General features: G+C 46.1%; 1 protein-coding gene across 1 annotated transcript in view; it reads right to left on the bottom strand.

Moving 5' to 3' along the window:
- Positions 1-25047, bottom strand: part of LCP2 (lymphocyte cytosolic protein 2) — a 365493-nt gene that overhangs the window by 72309 nt on the left and 268137 nt on the right. The window contains exons 12-13 of the mRNA XM_075342299.1: positions 4130-4155; positions 1233-1310 (exon numbers count right to left, since the gene is read on the bottom strand). Coding sequence (XP_075198414.1) covers positions 1233-1310; positions 4130-4155 — 104 coding nt within the window. The remainder of the gene's footprint in view (positions 1-1232; positions 1311-4129; positions 4156-25047) is intronic.

Here is a 25047-nt window from a genome sequence, read left to right as displayed (position 1 = left end):
GGAATCATAGCTCTGTAATGCATAGCCTCCTCTTTTTCAAGGGACCAAAAGTAATTGGACAAGGGACTCTAAGGGCTGCAATTAACTCTGAAGGCGTCTCCCTCGTTAACCTGTAATCAATGAAGTAGTTAAAAGGTCTGCGGTTGATTACAGGTGTGTGGTTTTGCATTTGGAAGCTGTTGCTGTGACCAGACAACATGCGGTCTAAGGAACTCTCAATTGAGGTGAAGCAGAACATCCTGAGGCTGAAAAAAAAGAAAAAATCCATCAGAGAGATAGCAGACATGCTTGGAGTAGCAAAATCAACAGTCGGGTACATTCTGAGAAAAAAGGAATTGACTGGTGAGCTTGGGAACTCAAAAAGGCCTGGGCGTCCACGGATGACAACAGTGGTGGATGATCACCGCATACTTTCTTTGGTGAAGAAGAACCCGTTCACAACATCAACTGAAGTCCAGAACACTCTCAGTGAAGTAGGTGTATCTGTCTCTAAGTCAACAGTAAAGAGAAGACTCCATGAAAGTAAATACAAAGGGTTCACATCTAGATGCAAACCATTCATCAATTCCAAAAATAGACAGGCCAGAGTTAAATTTGCTGAAAAACACCTCATGAAGCCAGCTCAGTTCTGGAAAAGTATTCTATGGACAGATGAGACAAAGATCAACCTGTACCAGAATGATGGGAAGAAAAAAGTTTGGAGAAGAAAGGGAACGGTACATGATGCAAGGCACACCACATCCTCTGTAAAACATGGTGGAGGCAACGTGATGGCATGGGCATGCATGGCTTTCAATGGCACTGGGTCACTTGTGTTTATTGATGACATAACAGCAGACAAGAGTAGCCGGATGAATTCTGAAGTGTACCGGGATATACTTTCAGCCCAGATTCAGCCAAATGCCGCAAAGTTGATCGGACGGCACTTCATAGTACAGATAGACAATGACCCCAAGCATACAGCCAAAGCTACCCAGGAGTTCATGAGTGCAAAAAAGTGGAACATTCTGCAATGGCCAAGTCAGTCAACAGATCTTAAGATATTTTTGTTCAAACCTTCAAATTAAACGTTACAATCTGCACTTGAATTCTGTTGTAGAGATTTCATTTCAAATCCAATGTGGTGGCATGCAGAGCCCAACTCGCGAAAATTGTGTCACTGTCCAAATATTTCTGGACCTAACTGTATCACTAATTTTACAGACTGGTGCCTCTTACAGAGTGATACTTACCCTGAAAAGCTTGGCTTTATGGCTGGAGATTGGCTTGGGACTGCAGGTTTCCGCAAATGTTCGGGCTTTCCTAAAGGCCTAAACACATATGTGTTATTAATGATGGATAACCATCACCTGGAATATAAGGGCACACTCGACATTCATAGCCACTATGTTACACCACATTTTATCAGTTACATTGCAGCAGAATAATGACTGAAGTTTACACTTTTAATCTGAAGGGTTGTTTGGGGCTTTGTATACTGTGATACCTTACAGTACAGCAAAGCTCTGAATATTTGTAATAGCAATCTTCACGTATTGCAACTCATATTATTATTTATTATTATAGCGCCATTTATGCCATGGCGCTTTACAAGGGAAAAGGGTATACATAAAATCAAGTACAATAATCATGAACAATACAAGGCACAGACTGGTACAGGAGGAGAGAGGTCCCTGCCCACGAGGGCTCACAATCTACAGGGAATGGGTGAGTATACAGTAGGTGAGGGTACAGCTGGTTGCACAGTGGTGTGCTGGTCAGAGGGTTATTGTAGGTTGTAGGCTTGTCGGAAGAGGTAGGTCTTCAGGTTCCTTTTGAAGCTTTCCATGGTAACTGAGAGCCTTATATGCTGGGGTAGAAAGTTCCTGAGTATGGGGGAGGCACGGAAGAAATCTTGTATTCAATTGTAGGAAGAGGAGATAAGAGAGGAGTGTAGAAGGAGATCTTGTGAGGATCTGATGTTGCATGCAGGTAGGTATTGAGAGACTAAAGGGCACTTTACATGCTGCGATATCGCTATCGATATCGCTAGCGAGCATACCCGACCCTGTTGGTTGTGCGTCACGGGCAAATCGCTGCCCGTGGCGCACAACATTGCTTACACCAATCACACGGACTTACCTTCCCTGCGACGTCGCTGTGGTCGGAAAACCGCCTCCTTTCTAAGGGGGCGGTTTGTGCGGCGTCACAGCGACGTCACACGGCAGCCGTCCAATAGAAGCGGAGGGGTGGAGATGAGTGGGCAGAATATCCTGCCCACCTCCTTCCTTCCTCATTGCCGGTGGACTCAGGTAAGGAGATGTTCGTTGTTCCTGCGGTGTCACAGATAGCGATGTGTGATGCCGCAGGAACGACAAAAAACCAGCGGCATGCACCACCAACGATATTATGAAAAGGAGCGACGTGTCAGCGATCAACGATTTTTGACGTTTTTGTGATCGTGGATCGTCGCTCCTAGCTGTCACAAGCTGCGATGTCGCTAACGTCGCCGGATGTGCGCCACAAACACCGTGACCCCGACGATATATCATTAGCGATGTTGCAGCGTGTAAAGCACCCTTAAGTCACATATGTATGGAGGAGACAGGTTGCGGATGGCTTTGTATGTCATGGTTAGTGTTTTGAACTGGAGTCTTTGTGCAATGGGAAGCCAGTGAAGGGATTGGCAGAGTGGCAAGGACAGAGAATAGCCGGATGACAGGGGGATTAATCAGGCCTAGGTATTGCTGGACTTTTCTTTGAACGAACTACTGTACATGCACGTCACTGGCAGACACAGACAGAAAAGGGCCCCTGTGCAAAAAGGATATATGGGTCCTTTACAATCAAATAACTTACCACAATGCACAATTCCACCTAATTTGGATGTAGTAATGGGCCTGTTACCTATCGGGCTCCTGTGCAGCTGCACGCACAGGTTGTGCCAATGATATGTCCACCCCTAATGCACATATACTGTAAATAGTTTTGGGTGTGACATTTTGCTGACAGATTTCCTTTAAGAATAGTAGAATGGTATATTAGTTCAGATGGACATGCAACACTTACAAGAATAAAATCAAAGGGACAATGGAAGGAAACAATCCAACATTGCACAAGTCAGATATGTGTCTACAAAAGCAGTACATATATAATTATATGAGTATTACATTTACCATATTATAAAAAAAACCATCAATGTGCTGTGTATATTAAAGGGTTTTCTGTTCTGCGAGGGTGTAGTGTGTTGGACACCTGTCAAAGTGAGGAGTTCTTCTAGGTATAGGTTATGAATATGTTAGTCCTCAAAATCCTAAACACCTGTTACGGAGGTATATCGATGGAACAGGGGCTCCTAGGCTGACCCTGAGACTGGGGCCCCTGTGATGTCCTTTATCTGAAAGGTAGACTTGATGGTAGCCAGGTTCAAGTCTCCAACATAGCCCTGTCTCCTGTCCAAGCCCTAATACTACTTCCCCCCCACCCTGGGAGTCGGCCTAAAAACCTAGTAACCAAAACCTCGCAAATAATCACAGACAAAGGAAAACGAAAACTTGTGCACACTGCACTCAAACAGAAAGGAGGGACAGTATATGACCTGGGGAGTAACACAAAAGGGGTAAGAAATAAATGCACAACTGGAGAACTCACACACCACGCAGAACCACAACTTGAAGAACACCATATGACATCATAACCACAGGAACTAGGAAGTAAATAACTATGAATATCCGGCAAACAGCTCTAGAATCCAGTAGCTTATAAAGGATGGAGATTGTGATCAGCAGCCTGAGCGCACAGCAGCTAATCACGGAAACTAACTCCCGCTGTACTGGAGAGCTGTGAAGCTAGAACCAGCTGATGCTCATGACAGGCTGTGCAACTAAAGAATCCCAGGCAGCTTGTTGGACTCTGCAGTGTGAACAGAGTCTGACGCCGCCATGACACCCAGCGAGTGCAACGCAGAACACTGCACCGCAATACCTGTGATTCTCTTGTGTGTAAAGGATGCACTGAAATTTGTTTGTATACCAGAGAATACATTTTTTGTGATACGCTTATTACCAAGTAGAAGCTGGATGAGGACATTTCGCCATTTATAAAAAATATTTAAAATACTATGCAATATGTGCTAGGCAAAATCATTTACCTTATATTTGCAGGTAGTGTGACAGCCTAGTAGAAACAAACATGACAATTAATTAGTTATACAATGTTAAGGCTGGAATAATAATAATAATAATAATAATAATAATAATAATAATAATAAAAAAATCATTTTATGTCTCCAGCACTTTACAATTCAGAGGGGACATGTACAGACAATATAGACCACACTATAACAGAGTAATAGGTCATTTAATAGATACCAAGAGGAGTGAGGGCCCTGCTCGTAAGTTTACAGTCTATGAGGAAATAGGGGAGACACAAAAGGTGAATGGTAAAAAGTGCTTGAATTGTATGGTGCAGCCATCATTATAATAAGTAGGGTATTTGTATATCGCTGAGTGAACCAGTTATCAAAGACAGATGTAGAGTTTCTATTAAGTGCATGGGTGTGTACAAACAGATGATGCAAAGAACCAGATTCGGAAGAAAAATTTGGAAGGGAAAAATGGGAATAGTTAGGTAAATGAGGTGAGGTGATAGTCCTGCCTAAAGAAATGCATTTTTAGGGCACGCTTAAAACTGAGCATAAGGAATTAATCGAATTGTCAGTGGTAGTGCATTCCAGAGAATGAGATGTCTTGGAGACAGGAATGGGAGGTTCGGATTATTAAGAATTTAAGTCTTAGGTCACATGTGGAACAGAGGGCATGGGTACCGTAGTAGACAGAGATACGGGCGGGATAGATAAGTTTATATTGTATTCTATAGCAAATGGGCAACCAGTGCAATGACTGACACAAAATGGAGGCATTGGTGTAGCGGTTGGACAAGAATATGATACTAGCTGTGGCATTGAGGATAGATTGGAGAGGGGAGAGTTTAGCAAAAGAGTAAGAGGGAGACCGATTAGTAGAAAATTGCAGTATTCCAGACGTCAATAAATAAGAGCGACAGTAAGAGTTTTTGCAGAGTCAAAAGGTGAGAAATGCTCAATTCTGGAGATGTTTTTGGGGTGGAGCTGACAGGAGCAAGAAAATGATCAGATAGACCGGGTGAAAGAAAGATCTAAGTCAAATCACCGAGTCTGCAGCTTGGGAATTATGATATAAGCACACACGGAAATGGTTATATTGGGTTTCAGAAGGTTAGTAAAGATAGGAAGCACACTGAGTTCAGTTTTTCACAGATTCAGTTTTTGATAGAGGGAGAATATGTTGTTGTAAACAGCGGACAGACAAGTACTTGTATTTTTTAGTGAGGTGTGCCGCCCCCGCGTCAGCAGCCAAGCTGCTCGGATCCGGATCCGCGGTGGCTCGAGGGGCATCCGGACCCAGGGGTCGTACGGCCACTCCAATTAAAGGGGAAGTATTTACAGGGGATAGTGTCTAAAGTTCGTGACGCCACCCGTGGTGTGTGGTAAGGTGGAGTACCACCGCTGCAGCTGGGACTACCCAATTGCGATGGAGTGGGCAGTCAGGTGTTTAACACCTCCACGGGTAGGGGGAATGCCCCGAGCTCGGTGATGGCGATGGGGGGTGTGCCGTTGGGGAGGTAAGGGTCACTTACGTACTCACTCAGTCCAATAATGCTGACACCAACAACTTAGTAACCCAAAGTTCTGGACACCGCTGCCGCTGAGGGGGAGCATGTTTGGGTCCCGTTTCTGCTGGTGATGCCTGATGATCTGTGACCTTTCCCTTGGCACATTGTTCTCTTCTTAGTTGGCCCCTATAGCTTGAAACTAGCCAGGTCCCGCTCCACAGTATAGCTAACAGAGGGAGAAAGTCCTATCCCCCTCGCTGCGCTAGTACCCCAATTTTGGAGTGCGTGGAGAGCGGATCTTGAAGGCTCCGTTCTCGTCGGGTGAATTGTCAGGTTGCCTGAAGCTATTCCCTAACCTAGGGTCCACGTATCCCGTCGTGCCCTGGTCCCAGCCCAGTGATGGTATTAGGCCGCCAGCTGTCCTACATGACAATGCCATTCCCCTTGTCACAATCCCCTGTGACCGGGGGTCCAGCTCCTACCAGGCCCAGACCAATGTCTGCTACCTAGTACTTCCAAAGAGCCCGGCTCCTGACCTCCTCTCTCCTTCACTTCCAACACTGTACTGGCCTACTCCTGACACTCCTGACCTCCCCTTAACCAACCCCCCAAGTGAGCGACCCTATTCTACTCAGGCGGTCCACTGGTGTGTCTGGTGGGTGTGGTGCAGAGTGTTCCTAGGATTTTGATTAGCTAGTTTTGGCAACACCATTGGTTAGGGACCCGTAACCAAGGAGGAGGTGGATATTGCACAGAAGAGCAGATTGCACAATACCCTGTGACGACCTGATAGGCCAGGGCGTCACAAATGCACCAGTGATGTGACAAGAAGAGGTGTATACTTGGGTAGCAGCAGCAAAGAGAACTGATGGTTTGTCCAATAGTTGCAAAGTATAGAGAGCAGGGAGCATCATTTGATAACAACCAACAGTAAGAGGAAGATTAGATGAAGAAGATTCGGCAAAAGATACAGTGAAGGAGTCATCAGAGGGGTAGGAGGAGAACCAAGAGAGAATGGCTAATAAAGTGTAGCATATTGAGGAGGAGCTTGTAAACCACAGTGTTAAATGCTGCTGAGAGATCCAGGAGAATCAGAAAGGAAGTGGTAACCATTAGATTTAGCTGTTAGTAGATCGTTTGAGGCATTAGTAAGAGGAGGTCCTGTAGAGTGTAAGGAGCAGAAAATAGATTGTAAAGGGTCAAAAAGAGAATTATCTGAGAAATAGTGAATAAGACAGAAGTAAATTATGTGTTCAAGAACTTTGAAGATGAAGGGTAAATTAAAGACAGATCTGTAGTTATCAAAGCAATGTTTGAAGGAGGAGGGAAAGATACTGGATCAAAGAGAGATTAAATATTTTAGTTAGGTGAGTGGTGAAAGTCAGGGAGAGGAATTGGAGGAGGTTAGAGGGAATCGGATCACTGGTGCAGGTAGTATTATGTCCAAAAGACAAGCGGCAAAAGTTTTAGAGCACAACCTCAAAATTTGTTAGGCTTTTGAAATTCTTGGGGGTCGGATTTTGAAGAGTTTTTGGAAAAATCTCTGTCTTACAGTTGTAGTTTGTTAGAAATTAACAAAACTATATTTTACCTACCTTCTGTGGCTCCAGTACTGAGGTTCTGCCACTGCTCCTGGAATATGTTTTTGTCTGTAGTGTTGACATTACATTGATAGGGCTGCCGTCAGTGAGCTCAATGACTCAAGTCATCAACTTTGGCTGATGAGCGGAGCTCATTTATCAGCTGCAGTGCTCTCGACATGACGTCAATTCTACAGACAGTAAAAGACAAGGGAGGCAATGGCGGAAAATCAACACTGGACCAAGAGAAGGTGAGTTTGTTTGTTTGTTTGTTTTTTTTAAAGAAATTACGAATGAGTAAAAGTTTTTTTTTTAGAAAATGTTAAACTCTTTAAAGAAATTCCACCTTAGTAGCTCAGAAGGGAAAGAGCACCATTTGACTTTTGGAATGCAAAATTGGTTGGAATAGATACAGCGGTGAAGTGAGCATATTGACACCACAAGTGTTTCACAGAATGTTGTTCCATTGAGCAGTGAATAAAAAATAATTACATTTTTACCACTAAAATGTTGTGTAAAGGGGGTGTTACAAGCAGCGATATTGCTAGCGATATCGTTGGTGAAAGCACCTGCCCCTGTCATTTGTGCGTCATGGGCAAATCGCTGCCCGTGGTGCACAAAATCGTTTGGAGCCGTCACACGTACTTACCTGCCTAGCGACATCGCTGTTGCCAGCGAACCGCTTCCTTTCTAAGGGGGGCGGTTCGTGCGGCGTCACAGCAGCGTCACTAAGCAGCCGTCCAATAGAAGCGGAGGAGCGGAGATGAGCGGCCGTAACATCCCGCCCACCTCCTTCCTTCCACATTGCCGGCGGCCGCAGGTAAGCTGAAGTTCGTCGTTCCCGAGGTGTCACACGTAGCGATGTGTGCTGCCTCGGGAACGACGAACAACAATCAACGATCTTTTAAAAAGTAACGACGTGTCAACGATGGACGATAAGGTGAGTATTTTCCATCACTAACGGTCATTGCTTGCTGTCACTTGCAACGACGTCGCTAACGATGCTGGATGTGTGTCACGGAATCTGTGACCCTGGCGATATATCGTTAGATACGTCGCTGCGTGTGACGGGGCCTTTAGCCTCAGATTTTAAATTTTAAATTTTTTAAGGGGAAATAGATAAAAATAACCACATAATTATTACACAATGTCTTGTGAACATGAAAATACCCCATATGTGACTGTACAGTACTACATGGACACACAGAGAGACTTGGGATGGAAGGAGCGTTATTTGACTTTTGAAGCGTAAATTTTCCTAGAATAGTTTGCAGACTTCACACATAGAACACCTAAGTGACAGAAGAGCAGAAACCTCCCTCAGGTGACCCCCAATTTGGAATTACACTCCTCTAGGAATTCATAAATGGGTAGTGATGATTTTTACCTCATGGGTGTTTTCCAGAAAAGCAGCAATGAATGTTGTAGAATGCATATTGTAATCTTCCATTGTAGTGGGCTCTCCTCGCTATATAAATGCCAAACATATGGATGCTAATTGTAGTTTAGACACACCATGGGGCTCAGAAGGGGGTGGGGCATTTGGATTTTTGGAGCACATATTTTTCTGGATTTCATAGCATGTTTCTAGAGCCTTTGTGCAACCAGTAACATTCCCCTATATTTCTGTTATAGAAGGAGGCTGTGGACAGAAAAGCGCAAAATAGGGTCTTACCCCGATATATGTGGGGTGGGGAAGGGGGAGTAAACTCACTCACCTGATGTAGTTGTGACAGTCACAACTAGAGTTGAGCGCGGTTCGTGGTTCGTGGTTCTCCAGTTCGCGGCTCGAGTGATTTTGGGGCATGTTCTAGATCGAACTAGAACTCGAGCTTTTTGCAAAAGCTCGATAGTTCTAGAAACGTTCGAGAACGGTTCTAGCAGCCAAAAAACAGCTAAATCCTAGCTTGGTTTCTGCTGTAATAGTGTAAGTCACTCTGTGAATCAAACTATTATCACATTTCAGTGTATAGTGTGCGTGAACAGCGCCTTCAGATCACTGCTGTTTCTATAATGGCGATCGCCATTTTTTTTTTTTTTTTTTCTTGTCTTCCTTCCCTAAGCGCGCGCGTCTTGTGGGGCGGGCCAGCATGTCAGCCAATCCCAGACACACACACACCTAAGTGGACTTTGAGCCAGAGAAGCAACGGCATGTGTGATAGGATCTGCATGTCACATGTCCCTGCATTATAAAACCGGACATTTTCTTCACGAACGCCATTATCTGCCTTCTGCGTCTTTGGTGTCAGACATCAGTGTCGCAGCTCCGTCCTCCTGAGTCCTATCGCCGATACAGCTGTATGCGCTGCATACACAGCGTTAGACAGCTTAGGGAGAGCACATTCTAGCAGTCCTTTTAAGGGCTCAAAGCGGCAGGGTCAGAGAGCCATAAGTGACAGGTCCTGCAAACAGCAACAGCGTCTGTGTAGCCCAGGTCAGGGATTTCCTCCCTGCATTTCACCATTAGGAGGGAATAGAAAGGCAGGCTTCCATTCCTCTACCCAGAGCACCACAATCCTGCCACTGTACCCTCTTGTCCTCTGCACACTCCAACTCATTCTAAGTAAGCCATTATACTAGCAAACATTCAGTGTACCTAGTGGCATCCTAAACGTGGCTATTGGACTTTGCTATAGTCCCACTAGTGCCAAGACATTTGCAGAGCACGTCTGCCTGCATTGCACACTACAACTTTTTTAAACTAAGCAATTTTACTAGCAAACACTCAGTGTACCTAGTGGCATCCTATACGTGGCTATTGGACTTTGCTATAGTCCCACTAGTGCCAAGACATTTGCAGAGCGCATCTGCCTGCGTTGCACACTCCAACGAATTATAACTAAGCCATTATACTAGCACACACTCAGTGTACCTAGTGGCATCCTATACGTGGCTATTGGACTTTGCTATAGTCCCACTAGTGCAAAGACATTTGCAGAGCACGTCTGCCTGCATTGCACACTACAACTTTTTTAAACTAAGCAATTTTACTAGCAAACACTCAGTGTACCTAGTGGCATCCTATACGTGGCTATTGGACTTTGCTATAGTCCCACTAGTGCAAAGACATTTGCAGAGCACGTCTGCCTGCATTGCACACTACAACTTTTTTAAACTAAGCAATTTTACTAGCAAACACTCAGTGTACCTAGTGGCATCCTATACGTGGCTATTGGACTTTGCTATAGTCCCACTAGTGCCAAGACATTTGCAGAGCGCATCTGCCTGCGTTGCACACTCCAACTAATTATAACTAAGCCATTATACTTGCACACACTAAGTGTTTTTTAGTGGCATCCTATACGTGGCTATTGGACTTTGCTATAGTCCTACTAGTGCCAAGACATTTGCAGAGCGCATCTGCCTGCGTTGCACACTCCAACTAATTATAACTAAGCCATTATACTAGCACACACTCAGTGAACCTAGTGGCATCCTATACGTGGCTATTGGACTTTGCTATAGTCCCACTAGTGCCAAGACATTTGCAGCACGTCTGCCTGCGTTGCACACTCCAACTAATTATAACTAAGCCATTATACTAGCACACACTCAGTGTACCTAGTGGCATCCTATACGTGGCTATTGGACTTTGCTATAGTCCCACTAGTGCCAAGACATTTGCAGCACGTCTGCCTGCGTTGCACACTCCAACTAATTATAACTAAGCCATTATACTAGCACACACTCAGTGTACCTAGTGGCATCCTATACGTGGCTATTGGACTTTGCTATAGTCCCACTAGTGCCAAGACATTTGCAGCATGTCTGCCTGCGTTGCACACTCCAACTAATTATAACTAAGCCATTATACTAGCACACACTCAGTGTACCTAGTGGCATCCTATACGTGGCTATTGGACTTTGCTATAGTCCCACTAGTGCCAAGACATTTGCAGCACGTCTGCCTGCGTTGCACACTCCAACTAATTATAACTAAGCCATTATACTAGCACACACTCAGTGTACCTAGTGGCATCCTATACGTGGCTATTGGACTTTGCTATAGTCCCACTAGTGCCAAGACATTTGCAGCACGTCTGCCTGCGTTGCACACTCCAACTAATTATAACTAAGCCATTATACTAGCACACACTCAGTGTACCTAGTGGCATCCTATACGTGGCTATTGGACTTTGCTATAGTCCCACTAGTGCCAAGACATTTGCAGCACGTCTGCCTGCGTTGCACACTCCAACTAATTATAACTAAGCCATTATACTAGCACACACTCAGTGTACCTAGTGGCATCCTATACGTGGCTATTGGACTTTGCTATAGTCCCACTAGTGCCAAGACATTTGCAGCATGTCTGCCTGCGTTGCACACTCCAACTAATTATAACTAAGCCATTATACTAGCACACACTCAGTGTACCTAGTGGCATCCTATACGTGGCTATTGGACTTTGCTATAGTCCCACTAGTGCCAAGACATTTGCAGCACGTCTGCCTGCGTTGCACACTCCAACTAATTATAACTAAGCCATTATACTAGCACACACTCAGTGTACCTAGTGGCATCCTATACGTGGCTATTGGACTTTGCTATAGTCCCACTAGTGCCAAGACATTTGCAGCACGTCTGCCTGCGTTGCACACTCCAACTAATTATAACTAAGCCATTATACTAGCACACACTCAGTGTACCTAGTGGCATCCTATACGTGGCTATTGGACTTTGCTATAGTCCCACTAGTGCCAAGACATTTGCAGCACGTCTGCCTGCGTTGCACACTCCAACTAATTATAACTAAGCCATTATACTAGCACACACTCAGTGTACCTAGTGGCATCCTATACGTGGCTATTGGACTTTGCTATAGTCCCACTAGTGCCAAGACATTTGCAGCACGTCTGCCTGCGTTGCACACTCCAACTAATTATAACTAAGCCATTATACTAGCACACACTCAGTGTACCTAGTGGCATCCTATACGTGGCTATTGGACTTTGCTATAGTCCCACTAGTGCAAAGACATTTGCAGAGCACGTCTGCCTGCGTTGCACACTCCAACTAATTATAACTAAGCCATTATACTTGCACACACTCAGTGTACCTAGTGGCATCCTATACGTGGCTATTGGACTTTGCTATAGTCCCACTAGTGCCAAGACATTTGCAGCACGTCTGCCTGCGTTGCACACTCCAACTAATTACAACTAAGCCATTATACTAGCACACACTCAGTGTACCTAGTGGCATCCTATACGTGGCTATTGGACTTTGCTATAGTCCCACTAGTGCCAAGACATTTGCAGCACGTCTGCCTGCGTTGCACACTCCAACTAATTATAACTAAGCCATTATACTAGCACACACTCAGTGTACCTAGTGGCATCCTATACGTGGCTATTGGACTTTGCTATAGTCCCACTAGTGCCAAGACATTTGCAGCACGTCTGCCTGCGTTGCACACTCCAACTAATTATAACTAAGCCATTATACTAGCACACACTCAGTGTACCTAGTGGCATCCTATACGTGGCTATTGGACTTTGCTATAGTCCCACTAGTGCAAAGACATTTGCAGAGCACGTCTGCCTGCGTTGCACACTCCAACTAATTATAACTAAGCCATTATACTTGCACACACTAAGTGTTTTTTAGTGGCATCCTATACGTGGCTATTGGACTTTGCTATAGTCCTACTAGTGCCAAGACATTTGCAGAGCGCATCTGCCTGCGTTGCACACTCCAACTAATTATAACTAAGCCATTATACTAGCACACACTCAGTGAACCTAGTGGCATCCTATACGTGGCTATTGGACTTTGCTATAGTCCCACTAGTGCAAAGACATTAGCAGAGCACATCTGCCTGCATTGCACACTCCAAGTTTTTTAAACTAAGCAATTTTACTAGCAAACACTCAGTGTACCTAGTGGCATCCTATACGTGGCTATTGGACTTTGCTATAGTCCCACTAGTGCAAAGACATTTGCAGAGCACGTCTGCCTGCATTGCACACTACAACTTTTTTAAACTAAGCAATTTTACTAGCAAACACTCAGTGTACCTAGTGGCATCCTATACGTGGCTATTGGACTTTGCTATAGTCCCACTAGTGCCAAGACATTTGCAGAGCGCATCTGCCTGCGTTGCACACTCCAACTAATTATAACTAAGCCATTATACTTGCACACACTAAGTGTTTTTTAGTGGCATCCTATACGTGGCTATTGGACTTTGCTATAGTCCTACTAGTGCCAAGACATTTGCAGAGCGCATCTGCCTGCGTTGCACACTCCAACTAATTATAACTAAGCCATTATACTAGCACACACTCAGTGAACCTAGTGGCATCCTATACGTGGCTATTGGACTTTGCTATAGTCCCACTAGTGCCAAGACATTTGCAGCACGTCTGCCTGCGTTGCACACTCCAACTAATTATAACTAAGCCATTATACTAGCACACACTCAGTGTACCTAGTGGCATCCTATACGTGGCTATTGGACTTTGCTATAGTCCCACTAGTGCCAAGACATTTGCAGCACGTCTGCCTGCGTTGCACACTCCAACTAATTATAACTAAGCCATTATACTAGCACACACTCAGTGTACCTAGTGGCATCCTATACGTGGCTATTGGACTTTGCTATAGTCCCACTAGTGCCAAGACATTTGCAGCACGTCTGCCTGCGTTGCACACTCCAACTAATTATAACTAAGCCATTATACTAGCACACACTCAGTGTACCTAGTGGCATCCTATACGTGGCTATTGGACTTTGCTATAGTCCCACTAGTGCCAAGACATTTGCAGCACGTCTGCCTGCGTTGCACACTCCAACTAATTATAACTAAGCCATTATACTAGCACACACTCAGTGTACCTAGTGGCATCCTATACGTGGCTATTGGACTTTGCTATAGTCCCACTAGTGCCAAGACATTTGCAGCACGTCTGCCTGCGTTGCACACTCCAACTAATTATAACTAAGCCATTATACTAGCACACACTCAGTGTACCTAGTGGCATCCTATACGTGGCTATTGGACTTTGCTATAGTCCCACTAGTGCCAAGACATTTGCAGCACGTCTGCCTGCGTTGCACACTCCAACTAATTATAACTAAGCCATTATACTAGCACACACTCAGTGTACCTAGTGGCATCCTATACGTGGCTATTGGACTTTGCTATAGTCCTACTAGTGCCAAGACATTTGCAGAGCGCATCTGCCTGCGTTGCACACTCCAACTAATTATAACTAAGCCATTATACTAGCACACACTCAGTGTACCTAGTGGCATCCTATACGTGGCTATTGGACTTTGCTATAGTCCCACTAGTGCCAAGACATTTGCAGCACGTCTGCCTGCGTTGCACACTCCAACGAATTATAACTAAGTTACATTGTCAGGGATATTTATTCTTTATTATTCTGCTGTTAATAAAGCTAGACCACCACTGCAATCTTCACCACCTCTCAATTTTTACTACCACATTTTCAGTCCACAATCTTGTCGCAATCAACATGAGTGGCAAAATGACAGATGCTGGTGGAAAGGGGAAGAGGCGTGGTGGAAAAGGCAAAAAAGGTTTTGTCAGTGGGGAAGGTGCCAAAGCTCCATTATCATCTGCTGAAGATAGACCATCTACTAGCAAAAGTAAGATGTCTACTACTTATTGTGGACAATCCGATGTGCTCCCTTTTTTACGGACACGAACAAGAGGAACAAAGGTAGATGATGGGCAAAAAAGGAAAATGCTTGAATGGATCTCAAGTGGTCCAACAAGTGCCCTCTCAGCCACTTCAAGTACCGCATCCAAAAAACACCATTCCTCTGAGTTGTCATCCCAATCACACTTGATTTCTCCCAGCTCTGAAGTCTCCATCAGCCCTGCACAGTATGGTGGAACTGAGATGGCTGAGTCTGCAGAGCTGTTCAGTCACACTATAGCCTGGGAATCAGAGGTCTGCTCCCAAGCTACAGTGAGTACAGAACAGGAAATGGTCTGCAGTGATGCCCAGAACCTTTGTGACTCAGATTCAGGCCGTGAGGACCAAGTTTCTGAGCATAATGTTGACCCTTTGTCACAAACTGTAACACCTGTGGTTATAGACAATGAGGAACATACTGATGAAGATGAGACGCAGATACCCGATTGGGATGACAACTTAAATATTCGGTCAGGGCAAGAAGAGGCTCGGTCTGAGGGGGAGGGGAGTGCGAACACAACAATTGATGATGACGTTCTAGATCCCACCTACTGTCAACCCCCAGTCAGGCACTCGAGGAGGTCAACAGAGGCGGTGGAGGAGGATGCAACCGACGACGAAGTTACCTTGCGCCTTCCTGGACAGAGTCGGAGCACTGGTAGCACGTCTACAACTGCATCCTCAGCCACCACTCTGCCTATGAGCATTATTCGGGGTGGATCAACAGGTCGCATGGCCTCTAAGCCTTGCCTAGCCTGGGCCTTTTTTCACATCGAAAAAGATCGCCCAACTCATGTGATATGTAACATTTGTCATGATTCTGTTAGTAGAGGTCAAAACCTCAGCAGTTTGACAACTTCTTCCATGAATCGTCACATGAATAAATATCATAAGTCCCGGTGGGAAGCTCACCGTGCTGCAATGCCGGCTAGCGGAGCGAACCATCCACCGCCCGCCCCTTCCAGTGCATCCGCGCGCTCTTCATCTTCTAGGACTGTGGGGACAGCTGTCACACCTGTTTTTCCACGCAAAACTTCCACCACTGTAACCGCAACAGGCAGTTTGCTTGTAAGGTCGTCAGTTGGTTTGGAAGGGGAAACAAGTGAGTGTGTACAGCTCTCTCAGACATCGATAGCACCAACGTTGGATGAAGGCAACATCATGTCTCCGCCTGCACTTTCCTCACAAACCTGCATTTTTCCAGGGACACCCTACTCAACACCGTCTACACACAGCAGCCAGATCTCTGTCCCTCACATGTGGTCAAATAAAAGGCCACTTCCTCCGACCCATGACAAAGCTAAGAGGTTGACTCTATCCCTCTGTAAGCTGTTGGCTACCGAAATGCTGCCTTTCCGCCTAGTGGACACACAGGATTTTAGAGACCTTATGTCTGTCGCTGTGCCCCAGTACCAGATGCCTAGTCGCCACTACTTCTCTAAGAAAGGTGTGCCCGCGCTACACCAGCATGTCGCACACAACATCACCGCTTCCTTGAGAAACTCTGTGTGTGAACGGGTGCATTTCACCACCGATACTTGGACCAGTAAGCATGGACAGGGACGTTACATGTCGCTGACTGGGCACTGGGTAACTATGGTGATAGATGGTGAAGGGTCTGCTGCACAAGTCTTGCCGTCCCCACGACTTGTGTGTCAATCCTCTGTCTGTCCAAGTTCCGCCACAGCTTCTGCATCCTCCACCTCATCTGGGTCCTCCACCTCCGCCCCAAGCCTGCCTGGTCAGGCCACCAGCGTTCTCACTGCGCAGAAGGAATCACGCACGCCTCATTACTATGCTGGCAGCCGAGCGCAACGGCATCAGGCGGTCTTTAGCTTGACATGTCTTGGTAATAAGAGTCACACAGCTGAGGAGTTGTGGTCAGCTCTGCGGTCCGAGTTTAATAAATGGTTGTCTCCACTCAACCTGCAGCCTGGTAAGGCCGTGTGCGACAATGCTGCAAACCTGGGTGCGGCCCTTCGCCTGGGCAAGGTGACACACGTACCTTGTATGGCTCACGTGTTGAACCTTGTCGTGCAGCAATTTTTAACACACTATCCCGGCCTAGATGGCCTTCTGAACAGGGCACGAAAACTGTCTGCTCACTTCCGGCGTTCAAGCGCCGCAGCTGAGCGACTTGCATCGCTACAGAAGTCTTTCGGCCTGCCGGTTCATCGCCTGAAATGCGATGTGGCGACACGCTGGAATTCAACTCTCCACATGTTACAGCGACTGTGGCAGCACCGCAGAGCCCTGGTGCAATACGTCATGACGTATAGCCTGGGCCAACGAGATGCAGAGGTGGGGCAGATCACCCTGATGGAGTGGTCTCAGATCAAGGACCTATGCACCCTTCTGCACAGTTTCGACATGGCGACGAATATGTTTAGCTCTGACAATGCCATTATCAGCATGACGATTCCAGTCATTTACATGCTGGAGCACACGCTAAACACTATTCGGAGTCAGGGGGTGGGACAACATGAAGGGGAGGAACTACAGGAGGATTCATATGTGCAAGGGACAACAACATCACCAAGGTCCAGACGTTCATCATCACCAACGCAGCAGGCATGGGACCATGGGGAACAGGGATCGACAAGGGCGCATAGTAGCAGGCAAAATGTTGAGCAAGGTGCAGGAGAACATGAAGAAATGGAGGACGAACTGTCCATGGACATGGAAGACTCAGCGGATGAGGGAGACCTTGGTCAAATTTCAGTTGAAAGAGGTTGGGGGGAGATGTCAGAGGAAGAAAGAACGGGTAGCACCTCTATGCCACAAACACAGCGTGGACTTGGTCCGCATGGCTGCGCAAGACACATGAGTGCCTTTTTGTTGCACTACCTCCAACATGACAGTCGTATTGTCAAAATTAGAAGTGATGATGACTACTGGATTGCCACACTATTAGATCCCCGGTACAAGTCCAAATTTTGTGACATAATTCCAGCCATAGAAAGGGACGCACGTATGCAGGAGTATCAGCAGAAGCTGTTACTCGATCTTAGCTCGGCTTTTCCACCAAACAACCGTGCAGGTGCAGGGAGGGAATCTCCCAGTTGTAACTTGACAAACATGGGACGGTCTCGTCATCTTCACCAGTCTACCCGTACCAGTAGGACCGTATCTGGTGCCGGTAACAGCAATTTTATGGAATCTTTTCATAATTTTTTTAGACCCTCTTTTGCAAGGCCACCAGAGACAACAAGTCTGACACATACTCAACGGCTGGAGAGGATGATACAGGAGTATCTCCAAATGAACATCGATGCCATGACTGTGCAACTGGAGCCTTGCTCCTTTTGGGCTTCAAACATAGAAAAATGGCCAGAGCTCTCCAGTTACGCCTTGGAGATTTTGTCGTGTCCAGCTGCCAGCGTTGTATCTGAACGTGTATTCAGTGCTGCTGGGTGTGTGCTGACAGATAAGCGCACGCGTCTGTCCAGTGACAATGTGGACAGACTGACGTTCATCAAAATGAACAAGTCATGGATCCAGAAGGAATTTACTACCCCTGTGTCATCCTGGGGAGAGTAAATGCTTGTGGATTTGGAATGTGCTTGATGCAAATCAAAACATCCTGTTTGCAACTAGGGCCCAAGTGCTGCCACTGATGGGGTGGGTGTCTGTGTGGCCCAATTTTTGGAAAAAAGGGAGACTCCGCTTGGAGTAACCCTTGCTTACATTGTTTTTAAAAGAAGCCAAGATGAACAAGTCATGGGTCAGCAAAGACTTTGCTACCTACCCCGGTGTCATCCTGGGGACGGTTAATTATGGGGTATTTTTGAATGTGATTGATGCAAATCAAAACATCCTGTTTGCAACTAGGGCCCAAGTGCTGCCACTGATGGGGTGGGTGTCTGTGTGGCCCAATTTTTGGAAAAAAAGGGAGACTCCGCTTGGAGTAACCCTTGCTTGATGTGTTTTTAAAAGAAGCCAAGATGAACAGAGCTGGGATCAGGAAAGACTTTGCTACCTACCCCGGTGTCATCCTGGGGACGGATAAGAATGGCGTATTTTTGAATGTGCTTGATGCAAATCAAAACATCCTGTTTGCAACTAGGGCCCAAGTGCTGCCACTGATGGGGTGGGTGTCTGTGTGGCCCAATTTTTGGAAAAAAAGGGAGACTCCGCTTGGAGTAACCCTTGCTTGATGTGTTTTTAAAAGAAGCCAAGATGAACAGAGCTGGGATCAGCAAAGACTTTGCTACCTACCCCGGTGTCATCCTGGGGACGGATAAGAATGGCGTATTTTTGAATGTGCTTGATGCAAATCAAAACATCCTGTTTGCAACTAGGGCCCAAGTGCTGCCACTGATGGGGTGGGTGTCTGTGTGGCCCAATTTTTGGAAAAAAGGGAGACTCCGCTTGGAGTAACCCTTGCTTACATTGTTTTTAAAAGAAGCCAAGATGAACAAGTCATGGGTCAGCAAAGACTTTGCTACCTACCCCGGTGTCATCCTGGGGACGGTTAATTATGGGGTATTTTTGAATGTGATTGATGCAAATCAAAACATCCTGTTTGCAACTAGGGCCCAAGTGCTGCCACTGATGGGGTGGGTGTCTGTGTGGCCCAATTTTTGGAAAAAAAGGGAGACTCCGCTTGGAGTAACCCTTGCTTGATGTGTTTTTAAAAGAAGCCAAGATGAACAGAGCTGGGATCAGCAAAGACTTTGCTACCTACCCCGGTGTCATCCTGGGGACGGATAAGAATGGCGTATTTTTGAATGTGCTTGATGCAAATCAAAACATCCTGTTTGCAACTAGGGCCCAAGTGCTGCCACTGATGGGGTGGGTGTCTGTGTGGCCCAATTTTTGGAAAAAAAGGGAGACTCCGCTTGGAGTAACCCTTGCTTGATGTGTTTTTAAAAGAAGCCAAGATGAACAGAGCTGGGATCAGGAAAGACTTTGCTACCTACCCCGGTGTCATCCTGGGGACGGATAAGAATGGCGTATTTTTGAATGTGCTTGATGCAAATCAAAACATCCTGTTTGCAACTAGGGCCCAAGTGCTGCCACTGATGGGGTGGGTGTCTGTGTGGCCCAATTTTTGGAAAAAAAAGGGAGACTCCGCTTGGAGTAACCCTTGCTTGATGTGTTTTTAAAAGAAGCCAAGATGAACAGAGCTGGGATCAGCAAAGACTTTGCTACCTACCCCGGTGTCATCCTGGGGACGGATAAGAATGGCGTATTTTTGAATGTGCTTGATGCAAATCAAAACATCCTGTTTGCAACTAGGGCCCAAGTGCTGCCACTGATGGGGTGGGTGTCTGTGTGGCCCAATTTTTGGAAAAAAGGGAGACTCCGCTTGGAGTAACCCTTGCTTACATTGTTTTTAAAAGAAGCCAAGATGAACAAGTCATGGGTCAGCAAAGACTTTGCTACCTACCCCGGTGTCATCCTGGGGACGGTTAATTATGGGGTATTTTTGAATGTGATTGATGCAAATCAAAACATCCTGTTTGCAACTAGGGCCCAAGTGCTGCCACTGATGGGGTGGGTGTCTGTGTGGCCCAATTTTTGGAAAAAAAGGGAGACTCCGCTTGGAGTAACCCTTGCTTGATGTGTTTTTAAAAGAAGCCAAGATGAACAGAGCTGGGATCAGGAAAGACTTTGCTACCTACCCCGGTGTCATCCTGGGGACGGATAAGAATGGCGTATTTTTGAATGTGCTTGATGCAAATCAAAACATCCTGTTTGCAACTAGGGCCCAAGTGCTGCCACTGATGGGGTGGGTGTCTGTGTGGCCCAATTTTTGGAAAAAAAGGGAGACTCCGCTTGGAGTAACCCTTGCTTGATGTGTTTTTAAAAGAAGCCAAGATGAACAGAGCTGGGATCAGGAAAGACTTTGCTACCTACCCCGGTGTCATCCTGGGGACAGATAAGAATGGCGTATTTTTGAATGTGCTTGATGCAAATCAAAACATCCTGTTTGCAACTAGGGCCCAAGTGCTGCCACTGATGGGGTGGGTGTCTGTATGGCCCAATTTTTGGAAAAAAAGGGAGACTCCGCTTGGAGTAACCCTTGCTTGATGTGTTTTTAAAAGAAGCCAAGATGAACAGAGCTGGGATCAGCAAAGACTTTGCTACCTACCCCGGTGTCATCCTGGGGACGGATAAGAATGGCGTATTTTTGAATGTGCTTGATGCAAATCAAAACATCCTGTTTGCAACTAGGGCCCAAGTGCTGCCACTGATGGGGTGGGTGTCTGTGTGGCCCAATTTTTGGAAAAAAGGGAGACTCCGCTTGGAGTAACCCTTGCTTGATGTGTTTTTAAAAGAAGCCAAGATGAACAGAGCTGGGATCAGGAAAGACTTTGCTACCTACCCCGGTGTCATCCTGGGGACGGATAAGAATGGCGTATTTTTGAATGTGCTTGATGCAAATCAAAACATCCTGTTTGCAACTAGGGCCCAAGTGCTGCCACTGATGGGGTGGGTGTCTGTGTGGCCCAATTTTTGGAAAAAAAGGGAGACTCCGCTTGGAGTAACCCTTGCTTGATGTGTTTTTAAAAGAAGCCAAGATGAACAGAGCTGGGATCAGCAAAGACTTTGCTACCTACCCCGGTGTCATCCTGGGGACGGATAAGAATGGCGTATTTTTGAATGTGCTTGATGCAAATCAAAACATCCTGTTTGCAACTAGGGCCCAAGTGCTGCCACTGATGGGGTGGGTGTCTGTGTGGCCCAATTTTTGGAAAAAAGGGAGACTCCGCTTGGAGTAACCCTTGCTTACATTGTTTTTAAAAGAAGCCAAGATGAACAAGTCATGGGTCAGCAAAGACTTTGCTACCTACCCCGGTGTCATCCTGGGGACGGTTAATTATGGGGTATTTTTGAATGTGATTGATGCAAATCAAAACATCCTGTTTGCAACTAGGGCCCAAGTGCTGCCACTGATGGGGTGGGTGTCTGTGTGGCCCAATTTTTGGAAAAAAAGGGAGACTCCGCTTGGAGTAACCCTTGCTTGATGTGTTTTTAAAAGAAGCCAAGATGAACAGAGCTGGGATCAGGAAAGACGTTGCTACCTACCCCGGTGTCATCCTGGGGACGGATAAGAATGGCGTATTTTTGAATGTGCTTGATGCAAATCAAAACATCCTGTTTGCAACTAGGGCCCAAGTGCTGCCACTGATGGGGTGGGTGTCTGTGTGGCCCAATTTTTGGAAAAAAAGGGAGACTCCGCTTGGAGTAACCCTTGCTTGATGTGTTTTTAAAAGAAGCCAAGATGAACAGAGCTGGGATCAGGAAAGACTTTGCTACCTACCCCGGTGTCATCCTGGGGACGGATAAGAATGGCGTATTTTTGAATGTGCTTGATGCAAATCAAAATATCCTGTTTGCAACTAGGGCCCAAGTGCTGCCACTGATGGGGTGGGTGTCTGTGTGGCCCAATTTTTGGAAAAAAAGGGAGACTCCGCTTGGAGTAACCCTTGCTTGATGTGTTTTTAAAAGAAGCCAAGATGAACAGAGCTGGGATCAGCAAAGACTTTGCTACCTACCCCGGTGTCATCCTGGGGACGGATAAGAATGGCGTATTTTTGAATGTGCTTGATGCAAATCAAAACATCCTGTTTGCAACTAGGGCCCAAGTGCTGCCACTGATGGGGTGGGTGTCTGTGTGGCCCAATTTTTGGAAAAAAGGGAGACTCCGCTTGGAGTAACCCTTGCTTACATTGTTTTTAAAAGAAGCCAAGATGAACAAGTCATGGGTCAGCAAAGACTTTGCTACCTACCCCGGTGTCATCCTGGGGACGGTTAATTATGGGGTATTTTTGAATGTGATTGATGCAAATCAAAACATCCTGTTTGCAACTAGGGCCCAAGTGCTGCCACTGATGGGGTGGGTGTCTGTGTGGCCCAATTTTTGGAAAAAAAGGGAGACTCCGCTTGGAGTAACCCTTGCTTGATGTGTTTTTAAAAGAAGCCAAGATGAACAGAGCTGGGATCAGGAAAGACGTTGCTACCTACCCCGGTGTCATCCTGGGGACGGATAAGAATGGCGTATTTTTGAATGTGCTTGATGCAAATCAAAACATCCTGTTTGCAACTAGGGCCCAAGTGCTGCCACTGATGGGGTGGGTGTCTGTGTGGCCCAATTTTTGGAAAAAAAGGGAGACTCCGCTTGGAGTAACCCTTGCTTGATGTGTTTTTAAAAGAAGCCAAGATGAACAGAGCTGGGATCAGGAAAGACTTTGCTACCTACCCCGGTGTCATCCTGGGGACGGATAAGAATGGCGTATTTTTGAATGTGCTTGATGCAAATCAAAATATCCTGTTTGCAACTAGGGCCCAAGTGCTGCCACTGATGGGGTGGGTGTCTGTGTGGCCCAATTTTTGGAAAAAAAGGGAGACTCCGCTTGGAGTAACCCTTGCTTGATGTGTTTTTAAAAGAAGCCAAGATGAACAGAGCTGGGATCAGCAAAGACTTTGCTACCTACCCCGGTGTCATCCTGGGGACGGATAAGAATGGCGTATTTTTGAATGTGCTTGATGCAAATCAAAACATCCTGTTTGCAACTAGGGCCCAAGTGCTGCCACTGATGGGGTGGGTGTCTGTGTGGCCCAATTTTTGGAAAAAAGGGAGACTCCGCTTGGAGTAACCCTTGCTTACATTGTTTTTAAAAGAAGCCAAGATGAACAAGTCATGGGTCAGCAAAGACTTTGCTACCTACCCCGGTGTCATCCTGGGGACGGTTAATTATGGGGTATTTTTGAATGTGATTGATGCAAATCAAAACATCCTGTTTGCAACTAGGGCCCAAGTGCTGCCACTGATGGGGTGGGTGTCTGTGTGGCCCAATTTTTGGAAAAAAAGGGAGACTCCGCTTGGAGTAACCCTTGCTTGATGTGTTTTTAAAAGAAGCCAAGATGAACAGAGCTGGGATCAGGAAAGACTTTGCTACCTACCCCGGTGTCATCCTGGGGACGGATAAGAATGGCGTATTTTTGAATGTGCTTGATGCAAATCAAAACATCCTGTTTGCAACTAGGGCCCAAGTGCTGCCACTGATGGGGTGGGTGTCTGTGTGGCCCAATTTTTGGAAAAAAAGGGAGACTCCGCTTGGAGTAACCCTTGCTTGATGTGTTTTTAAAAGAAGCCAAGATGAACAGAGCTGGGATCAGGAAAGACTTTGCTACCTACCCCGGTGTCATCCTGGGGACGGATAAGAATGGCGTATTTTTGAATGTGCTTGATGCAAATCAAAACATCCTGTTTGCAACTAGGGCCCAAGTGCTGCCACTGATGGGGTGGGTGTCTGTGTGGCCCAATTTTTGGAAAAAAAGGGAGACTCCGCTTGGAGTAACCCTTGCTTGATGTGTTTTTAAAAGAAGCCAAGATGAACAGAGCTGGGATCAGGAAAGACTTTGCTACCTACCCCGGTGTCATCCTGGGGACGGATAAGAATGGCGTATTTTTGAATGTGCTTGATGCAAATCAAAACATCCTGTTTGCAACTAGGGCCCAAGTGCTGCCACTGATGGGGTGGGTGTCTGTGTGGCCCAATTTTTGGAAAAAAAGGGAGACTCCGCTTGGAGTAACCCTTGCTTGATGTGTTTTTAAAAGAAGCCAAGATGAACAGAGCTGGGATTAGCAAAGACTTTGCTACCTACCCCGGTGTCATCCTGGGGACGGATAAGAATGGCGTATTTTTGAATGTGCTTGATGCAAATCAAAACATCCTGTTTGCAACTAGGGCCCAAGTGCTGCCACTGATGGGGTGGGTGTCTGTGTGGCCCAATTTTTGGAAAAAAGGGAGACTCCGCTTGGAGTAACCCTTGCTTACATTGTTTTTAAAAGAAGCCAAGATGAACAAGTCATGGGTCAGCAAAGACTTTGCTACCTACCCCGGTGTCATCCTGGGGACGGTTAATTATGGGGTATTTTTGAATGTGATTGATGCAAATCAAAACATCCTGTTTGCAACTAGGGCCCAAGTGCTGCCACTGATGGGGTGGGTGTCTGTGTGGCCCAATTTTTGGAAAAAAAGGGAGACTCCGCTTGGAGTAACCCTTGCTTGATGTGTTTTTAAAAGAAGCCAAGATGAACAGAGCTGGGATCAGGAAAGACTTTGCTACCTACCCCGGTGTCATCCTGGGGACGGATAAGAATGGCGTATTTTTGAATGTGCTTGATGCAAATCAAAACATCCTGTTTGCA

This window comes from Anomaloglossus baeobatrachus, chromosome 4 (assembly GCF_048569485.1).
Source record: "Anomaloglossus baeobatrachus isolate aAnoBae1 chromosome 4, aAnoBae1.hap1, whole genome shotgun sequence".
Taxonomy (NCBI): domain Eukaryota; kingdom Metazoa; phylum Chordata; class Amphibia; order Anura; family Aromobatidae; genus Anomaloglossus; species Anomaloglossus baeobatrachus.
This window is presented reverse-complemented; position numbering and strand designations above follow the sequence as displayed.